This window comes from Bos indicus, chromosome 13 (assembly GCF_029378745.1).
Source record: "Bos indicus isolate NIAB-ARS_2022 breed Sahiwal x Tharparkar chromosome 13, NIAB-ARS_B.indTharparkar_mat_pri_1.0, whole genome shotgun sequence".
Taxonomy (NCBI): Eukaryota; Metazoa; Chordata; class Mammalia; order Artiodactyla; family Bovidae; genus Bos; species Bos indicus.
In genome coordinates this window covers 43,919,146-43,928,883 of record NC_091772.1, presented here as the reverse complement: position 1 = coordinate 43,928,883, position 9,738 = coordinate 43,919,146, and the positions used below count along the sequence as shown (strand labels likewise).

The following is a 9,738-nucleotide window of genomic DNA, read 5'->3' as shown; positions in this document are numbered from 1 at the left end:
TTCGTTCCAAAACTTTTACTTGGCCTTTCTCCTTTTCTAGTGTCCTCTGAATGTCTTAAGCACTGAGGAGCGGCCTCCCTGGCGTCACTCGGACACAGGCTGGGCACGAGGTCCGCGGGGCACCAGGCGCGCGTCCTCCCAGGCTCACTTGTACGTCTTCATGTGCCACAGCCCGTCATTGAGGTAATGGATGTTCTCGATGCCGATTCCTTTGTTGACTTTCTCGATCTCGTCCGCGGACATCTTCATGACGCCCACGCACAGAGCGTGCTGCTTTCCCTCCGCCATGATCGCCACCACCGTGTCCACTGCGGCGGGGAAGAGGCGGGCCCCCGGCGAGGTCAGGCCTGGGCACATGATGTTGGCTCCGCTGAGCACGAACTTGATGGCTCCCTTGTCCACCTGCTGGCGGGGCAGGATGAACGGATACTTGTGCAGCAACCTCAGCGTTGGGTAGAAAGGCCCTTCCCTTTGCCTGAAGAACAGCAGCTCCCCGTTCACCGTGAGGATTTCTATGTGCTCGTGGCATCGCACTATTTTGACCGGATCCTTCTTTGGCATGATTTGGTTCAGCCACGGTTCGATGCCGGGAAACTGCTCCATCAACTGGTTCTTAATGCCCTTAATAACGGAAGTTTTCAACTGGATACAGTTCGACACGTTTTCTTTTTCATCAAATTTCTTGAACATGATGCAGGGGTGAAGAGGGCGACCACAGAAAACCGTGGCCGGGAAGCGGGGAGAAAACAGAACTACCAAGAGTCCGGCGGGGGCGGCTGCCGGAGGGGACGCTCGGCGCGGCTGTCGTTAACCGGAAGACGCGCGCGCTTTACGACCTTCCGGCACACGACTTTCCGGCACGTCTACTTCCACCGCCCGATACGGCGTCGCGCTCGGCGGCTTTCTGGGGGTTGTGGGTTCTTCTCCGGAGCCGGGCGGGTGAAAGAGCGGGACTTGAGGGAGCGGAGGAAGAGCGGTTCTTCTTGCTGTTAGAAGAGAATGGGGGGTGGGGGTGGGGGCGGGGGCGGGGGCTGTGTTGCATTTCTGAAACTATTTCCGTCCAGTTAACCCGGCCGGAAACCGGAGGAACCCGGAGCGGTAAGCCCTCACCGTCCTCCTGGTCGCGGCGAGGAGTCGCGCCCTGGCGGTTACTCCTCTTCACGGTCTCTCACGCTCGCCGATGTCGTCAAGCGCAGGCCCGGATACTCGTATACAGTTGCTGTTCGTTCTCTCCACCTGCACTCGGAGAGAAGGGGTTCTGTGCCCAGGAGGAATGCGAATGTTATAGTTTGGATTTCGGTCCTTTTTCAGTTCACTTCAGTTCAGTCGCTCGTCGTGTCCAACTCTTTGCGACCCCATGGACTGCAGCACGCCAGGCCTCCCTGCCCATCACCAACTCCCGGAGTTTACTTAAAACTCAAGTGCATTGAGTCGTTGATGCCATCCAACCATCTCATTCTCTGTCCTCCCCTTCTCCTCCTGCCTTCAATCTTTCCCAGCATCAGGGTCTTTTCAAATGAGTCAGTTCTTCACTTCAAGTGGCTCAGAGTATTGGAGTTTTAGCTTCAGCATCAGACCTTCCAATGAACATTCAGGACTGATTTCCTTTAGGATGGACTGGGTGGATCTCCTTGCAGTCCAAGGGACTCACAAAAGTCTTTTCCAACATCACAGTTAAAAAGCATCACTTTTTCCCCGCTTAGCTTTCTTTATAGTCCAACTCTCACATCCATACATGACTACGGGAAAAACCATAGCTTTGACTAGATGGACCTTTGTTGGCAAAATAATGCCTCTGCTTTTTAACATGCTGTCTAGGTTGGTCATAACTTTCCTTCCAAGGAGTAAGCATCTTTTAATTTCATGGCTGCAGTCAGCATCTGCAGTGATATTGGAGCCCCAAAAATAAAGTCTGCCACTGTTTCCACATCTATCTGGCATTGAGTGATGGGAGAGGATGCCATGATCTTAGTTTCCTGAATGTTGAGGTTTAAGCCACCCTTTTCACTCTCCTCTTTCACGTTCATCAAGAGACTCTTTAGTTCTCTTTCTACCATAAGGGTGGTGTCATCTACATATCTGAGATTATTGATATTTCTCCTGGCAGTCTTGATTGCAGCATGTGCTTCATCCAGCCCAGTGTTTCTCATGATGTACTCTGTATATAAGTTAAATAAGCAGGGTGACAATATACAGCCCTGATGTACTCCTTTTCCTATTTGGAACCAGTCTGTTCTATGTCCAGTTCTACCTGTTGCTTCTTGACCTGCATACAGATTTCTCAACAGGCAGGTCAGGTGGTCTGGTTGTAGGGTAAGAGAGTTAGAGAAGGAGAGGTTTTGAAAAAGAAGGAGACCAGCACTTTAGAGGAACAGATAACCTTTAATGAGGCGAGAAGGGGCAGCAGTCAGAATAGTGAGCTGCTGCGCTAACCCATCCAGTACTCTCACCTGGAAAGTCCCATGGACGGAGGAGCCTGGTAGGCTGCAGTCCATGGGGTCGCTAAGAGTCAGACACGACTGAGCGACTTCACTTTCACTTTTCCTTTCATGCATTGGAGAAGGAAATCGCAACCCACTCCAGTGTTCTTGCCTGGAGAATCCCAGGGACGGGGGAGCCTGGTGGGCTGCCGTCTATGGGGTCGCACAGAGTTGGACATGACTGAAGCAGCTTAGCAGCAGCAGCAGCAACACTAACCCAAGAAAAGAGTAAGTATGTATATAGGCATATACGTGGAAAGCTACTGTCATAAGGGGCCCTCTTCTACTCCAAGGCTGTTCGGAGTAGTTATCCCTTAAATGGCTGGGGCAAGGAATTCTGGAGATTGGCCAGAGGCTGGGACGGGCTGGGAGCTGGGCGTAATCAACCTTATTGTCTGTTTTTTTCCTTGGGGTGAGAGAGTTCTTTGTTTTCACAGAATGGTGGGAGGACCTGAAGGGGGCTTTTAACTCCAGGCCATTTTGAGGTGTGAAACTTTCCTTCATCCCAGACCCTAAGGAATATATATAGAAAGAGAAAGAGAGGTGGATGTTGCTAATGTTCAGGGCTTCTTCCTGCTGATAAATGAGGTTCAGGGGATTGTGGTCTGGGAGGAAGGAAGTCTAAGGCCTGTAGTGTTGCTTTTCTATTCTAGCCCTCAGGGTCTCAAGCAAAAGAACAGTCTTGACTTGGTCTCAGAAAATGGCTTGGATTCGGTCTTGGAGGAATCCCTGGAAAAGATTAAACAGGGCCCAAAGGTGAGTAGGAGGATGATAAAAATGAATGGTCCGAGAAGGCATAAAACCCAAAGCATCGAGTTCCAAACTATTAACCATGACTGCCAGGAGTTGCTTAATCTCTGGCGGGTTCGTGAGGCTCGATCTGTAAGGTTTTTTGCAGCTCCTTGGGTAATAACGGACTGGTTGGCATAGAAACAGCAGGATTTGTCTAGAAAAAGGCACAGACCGCCCTTCTCTGTGGTGATCTAATCTCCTTCTGTTTTTGTAATACTATGGCTGCCAAGGAATCGGGTTGATTTTGTATAGTTATTAGGCCTTGAGCTATTTCCTGGAGGCTGTCTGATAGGTCCTTAGAGAGTGTCTGGTAGTTTTGGATGGAGGTGGTTAAGCCAGCGGTTCCTTTTTAAATTCCAGCCGCTATTCCTAGCCCTACTAAGAGGGCAGTGAAATGAACGGCTCGTTTTATTCACTTGTGGATGAGAGGAATAGGCAAAGGCTGATCATTGGGGGCTATTAAAAGGTTTGGATTGGAATATACCAGGGTGCAGGTCCCGGTCCAGTTAGTAGGTAGACAGGTGTGTAGAAGTCCCACACAGGAAAAATAGGCCAGGTGTCATAATACAACAGCTGAAGTTGATGGCAAAGAGGAGTTGGGGGGTGGGGTTTTGATCATTCGTTCAAGGATGCTCAGAGACCCTGCTAAGGCGGCCCCAGCAGTGGGAGAAGTGGAGGAATATGCTGAGGGAAACCACCCTGTAAAGGTTAAAGAGTGTCCTGTAGGACCAGAAACATTATATATAGCCTTTCCAGTGGCAAACAGTAAGGTGGAGGTATGGTTGCACATGGAGTTAGGGATTTGTGCCCATGGGTTGGTCATATGAACTGTTTATGGAATTTCTAGATATGCAAAAAGGAGCTGATTGTAACAGTGTTACTCTCTAGGCAATAGGGCCTCCGAATGAAGGTTTTTCATTGAAGGAGGAAAGTTCAGTGAGTAAAAATTCTAAGAGTGTGTCTGAATTTCGGATTTGGTCACTTGTGTGAAGCTATGTAAGATATGAGACGAATAAAGGCTCTCTACGGTGGTGTAGTGGTGTGGGGACATGTTACCTGTGGTCCAGTTGAGGATGGATGTGGGGAGGGCTGAATCTCACAGAGGAGTTATGCATAGACATATCTAGCAGTCTTTAGCCAGTTGTGTGTTAGAAGCATTGAGAAGTGTATGGGTTAAATTAAGGGTCTGGAATAGATAGTCGAGATTAGGATTTTCAAGGAGTTTCTGGGTCACAGGAAGAAGGGAGGATAAGAAGAAGATGTTAAACAACATTTGGGGAAGTGAGCATAAGATAGATTACTATGGAAAAGAATTGGATTTCAAAGGGGCAAAATTTATAAAAGGTTCCCTGTAGCCATAGGGTGGAGATGTAATCTTCAGCAAGTTTGAACGTGACTCCTTGAGGACTCGAGACCCACATATCTGCCAGAAGTTGTTCCAGGAATAATTGAAGCCGTGAAACCTACAGGCTCATCCATCGCCAGTTGAGTCCGGTGGAAGCTATGAGAACTTTAGAGTTGTAGGGCCTGTGTGAGAAACTTGATAAGTATTAGTCTGGCAAGCATTTTCATCACTGGGCTGCATAACCTTTTTTAACTGGGTGATGTGACCCAAGGGGTAATTTCTTTTAATTTTGTAGTGGTAGGGGTCAGCAGAATTACCGTGTAGGGACATTGCCATTTTGGGGTTAGATCTGAGTGGGACTCAGTTGTCATACAAACTTTTATTATCTCCTATTTGAAGGGATGGGTATGGAAGATTGGGGTGTGGTCAAGGGAGTAAGTCATCCATATGTTGCCAAAGGGCATCTCGTATCTGGGCAAGTAAAGGAAAAGGAAGGTGAGAAGACAGTTTGGGACTGTCCTGGGAAGGGGAAAGACCCAAAGGTATTATGGGCTTCCCATACATGGCCTTGAATGGACTGATACTTAAGGGTTTTTTTGGTAAGGCCCAGACCTTTAAGAGGGCTAAAGGGAGGAGTTTGGTCCAATCTTGATGAAGTTCGATTGTTAATTTGGTCTGAGTTTTTTTTAGGACTCGGTTGGCTCTCTCAACCTTATGGGAAGACCAGGGATGATAAGGAATGTGAAACTGAAAGGTTGTTGTTGAATTCACGCAAAGACACCGGGATTCTTGGCCCCCGGAGGAGAAGAATTCAATCCGGGGCCAGAGATGAGGCTTGATCACTAAGAGCTTTTGGGTAATAAAGTTTTTTTAAAGTATAAAGGAGATAGAGAAAGCTTCTGACATAGGCATCAGAAGAGGGCAGAAAGAGTGCCCCCCTGCTAGTCTTCAGCTGGATGTTATATAGTCACTAGCAGTCCGTTAATGAAAGAAAGAATGTCTTAAAACTCAGAATGGCACCAGGTCCCTCATCCATAAGATGTATTTTGGGATAATCTTGGCATCAAATGGTTTATCCTGGGCCATAAAATGATTAATTTGAATCTTGAAGAAGGGCAGACCACATAGTTTCATTTACATAGATTAGGGGAACAATATCTCAGTATAACATACTGGTTTGTCAAATAAGTTCTGAGCCAAGAGGGAACCGACTTGAAGACAGAGTTTGGGGTAAATGCATAGTACATTAGCATAGCTTAAGACAAACATTTCCATAAGAAAAAGGCTTTGGTTATCTTTAGGTTTGAGAATAGTTAACTTCAGGTGAAACCAGGTGTCATTATGGCAACATAGTATTTTAAGAGAAACTTCCTTTTAAATTTGTATAGAGAAGAAAAAAATATCCCTAGTTTGTTTCCTCCTGCCGCTTAAGAGAGATAAAAATGTCTGACACTTGCAGGCTATTTTCTCCGTTTGGAGACCCCTGGCCTTCCTGCCTGTTACTCTCTCAAAACCTCCAAGGAACTTGAAGGGCTCGTGCAATATTTTGGGTGATTTGAGATGTGAACTCGGGCCTGTTGTCAGACTGGAGGGAGGAAGGCATTCCAGACCTAGGGAGGATTTCAATAAGTATAAGCTGAGCCATAGTAGGGACTGGTTTGTTAGTAGTCAGGAAAGCTTCGATCCATCCAGAAAATGTATATACAAAGACTAGGAGAAATTTAACCTTTTTTATGGGTGGCATGTGGGTGAAATCTACCTGACAGTCTTGTGTGAAAGATGTCTGCAGTTTGGTGGGTGGGGAAAGGAGGGAGGCAAATGTTACAATTAGGATTTGTCTGCTGACAAATGGTACAAGTTTGGGTCAGATTATTTAAATAAGTCATATCGTCCTTAGTTCAATACAGTTCTGAAGGAAAACCTTAAGTAGTTTTGCAGAGGGGTGGAAAAGGGAATGCAAATATGAAAGTAATGTGTGGATGTTAGGCTCGTCAATATGGGGCATAGTAAAGACAGGACTAACAGAGGCAGCCTGCCGCTTTGTTTGGTGATCTGCTATATTGTTATAAAAGGAGATAGGATTATGTTACTGATGTCCCCAGCAATATATTACAGCAGCTTGTTTTGGGAGCTGAGACACATGGAGGAGTTCAGAAATAAAAGAAGCATTGAGAATAGGTGTGCCCTTCTGAGTCAGGAATCCCCTCTCCCTCCAGATTATAATGTTAGAATGTTATATGTTATAGATATATATGGAGTCAGTGTAAATGTTTATCTTTTGGTCTTTGGCTAGGGTCAAAGCTTGTGTAAGAGCTATCATTTCAGCCTGTTGTGAGGATGTGTGAGCTGGGAGTGTGGCTGACGTGATGCTGCGAGGAGGGATAACTTTTTCAGGCTGTCCCTGGACTATAGTGTATCCAGCCCCAAATGGGGCTTGTTTCTGAGCACTATCATCTATGAACCAGGAAGGGACTGTGGGGTCAGTAAGGGGCTGATCGGTTATATGTTCAAATGAATTAAGTGTCATATCTAAAGCCTGAACACAGTCATGAGATAGGTGTTCTGGATCTGGTGTAGGGAGTAAGCTAGCTAGCAGGATTAAGAGGTTTATAAGGCATAAAAGAAAGGGATGGGTCAAAGAGGTGTCTGTGGAGGATCTGTAGTTAAGCAGGGAGCAGAGAAAGGAAAGCCCGATGAGAGTAAATCTTAGATGGAGTGAGGTGAACATACATTTAGAGGAGCATTTCAGGTTAGTTTTTGGGCTTCAGGGATTAAGAGGGTGGTTGCAGCTAAGGCCTGGAGACAAGGTGGCCATCTGAGCATGACGAGATCGAGTTGTTTAGGTAAGTAAGCTAGAGGCCCTCATTTGTGCGCAGTATCCTCACGCATGTCCTTGTCGAGGATATACAAAAAGGAAAAAAGGCTTGGTGTAATCAGGTAAGTAAAGAGAAGGGATCTGTAGTAAATGTTTGATAAGAGTCTGTATGGGAGTGTGGAGAGAGGTGGGGGCCAAGAAGGGTTCATCTACTTTTCTTGGAGTAGCTTGCTAGAGAGGTTTTGCATGGAGGGCAAAATTCGGGACCCATATTCGGAAGAAGTTTAATAGACCTAATAGAGAAAGAAGTTCCCTTTTGGTTTGGGGCCTGGGGATCTGGGTCAAGGCTTGAAGTCTCTGAGCTGGAATTATTTTGATTTGGGCGTGAGAAGCAATCCCATGTAATTGACAGTGGTGGAAGCAGTTTGTGCTTTGGAGAGTGAGACTCTAGCCCCAGTTGCCTATGGCATTTAATACCTTTGCAGTGTGGACTAGGCAGATATGGTGAGAAGAACTATATAACAATAAATCATCTACATACTGGAGTAGGGTAGTAGAGCCTAAGTCTAAAGTTTGTAGGTCTCTTTGGAGGGCTTGACCAAAAAAATGAGGGCTATCTCTAAACCCTTGTGGTAAAACGGTCCAAGTTAATTGTTGACATTGATTTGTGTCTGGATCCGTCCAGGTGAAGGCAAATAGGGGCTGTGAGGAGTGCTGTAGGGGTATAGTAAAGAAAGTATCTTTTGGTCCAGTACCGTGAAGTAGAGTGTCAGGGGGAATATGTGAGAGAAGGGGTAGGGATTAGTGACCACGGGGTACATGGGTATTATGGCCTGATTGATCTTGCAAAGATCTTAAACTAGATGCCAGGAGTGGGCCCCATTTTGGCTGCCAGTATAGGAGAATTATGAGGAGAACGATAGCCTGCAAAAGGCTGGCTTTGAGCAGTCGGGAGATTATTGGTTTAAGTCTTTGTCGGGATTCTGTGGTCAGGGTATATTGAGTTTGGGTTATTACCTGAGGGATTTTTTTTTTTTTTTTTTTGCCTGTTTTTTTTACTGGAGGCTCAGGTGGCACATGACAGTTCATAAAATGGCTTCAGAGGTAGGGGGAGCAGGGAAACAAAAAATAAACTGGGGTGGGAAAGAAAAACAACCAGGAGGAGGGAAGAGCTGGCTGGTTCCTTCTCAGCGTGATTTAGGGGAGGGAGTTGATGCCTCTGAACAATAAGGATGGATCCCTTCCTTCAACCCTTGGTAAGGGAGAAAGGAAAAAAAAAAAAAAGCAAAAGGCTGTTGCTTTGGCCCTCCTGGGTCTCAAGGAATGGGGGGAAAAGCCGGTGTTTTGATGTCACAAATTATGGGAAAGAGGGGAGGGAGGTGTTGGGTAGAACACAAGTCAGTTGGAAAAACTGGCAGATACCAGACGGTGGCTCTGGGTGTCCTTTGAGTTGGAATCACTCCAGTATGGTGGTTGGGGGGTCCCCACTGTTGATGGGGGCTGAGGTCTCTGGGGCTGTGGACTGCCTGGGTCCTGGGGGCTGCTGCCGTCTCCGCTGGAAGTAGGGGCGGTTTCGTGGACGCTGGGGCTCAGGTCGGGAGCCCCAGAGGGATTTTTAAGAAAAACCTGCACAGGGGAATGGTGTTGGGCTACCAATGAGGATTCAGTGACCCAGACCTGAGAATCTATCGGGGGAAGGTCAGGGGGCAGATTTTGGGAGTGAGGGCTGGCCAAAGGTTCGGGTGCCATTTCGATGCAAAGAATTGGTACGGGATCTAAGGATGGGAGGTTTATAGAAGTTTGCAGCTTAGCCAGAAGATCACATCCCATCAATGCCATTAGGCATCGAGAAACTACTTTATAAGAATGTGTTAGTGTTGTTTTGTCAAAGGAACGAAGGAGAGGAGGGGTTATTTTGGGATAAAAAGGGATGCCTGAGACCCCCTTTGATGGCCACTTGTGAAGGTTGGAGAGGGCCCTTAAAGGAGGATAAAAGTGAAGTCCCAGTGTCTGTTAGGAATGAGACTTTGTGTCCAGCCACCGTGCCAATTACCCAAAGCTCCGAGTCCATCTGTATGTGGTGGACTTGGGGTTTGGAGCTTGTGCTCCATCACTGGAATAACTGGGGCACAATTGGATCATCTCTTGCCTCATCCGAGGAACCATGGTCTGGGGTGCCAGGGCCCCCTTCAGTCTGGTTCCTGGCTCATTGTTGTTGGGCCTGGGGTGGACCCCCAGATTTGGTGGGAAATGTCTGAGGACGATCTATTTTCCAGTGGCCCCATTGTTTGCAGGTGGGACAGGGT

At 47.1% G+C, this 9,738-nt stretch overlaps 1 protein-coding gene across 1 annotated transcript; it reads right to left on the bottom strand.

Annotated features, from left to right (window-relative positions):
• Window positions 1–818, bottom strand: LOC109568092 (malignant T-cell-amplified sequence 1-like). Its single transcript, XM_019973313.2, has one exon. It carries the CDS (start codon window positions 688–690, stop codon window positions 145–147), a length of 546 nt encoding a protein of 181 aa, XP_019828872.1. The 5' UTR covers window positions 691–818; the 3' UTR covers window positions 1–144.
• Window positions 819–9,738: the final 8,920 nt, after the last annotated feature.

Coding starts and splice junctions, on each gene's coding strand:
- LOC109568092 (XM_019973313.2), bottom strand. CDS start 690: ATGTTCAAGAAATTTGATGAAAAAGAAAACGTGTCGAACTGTATCCAG.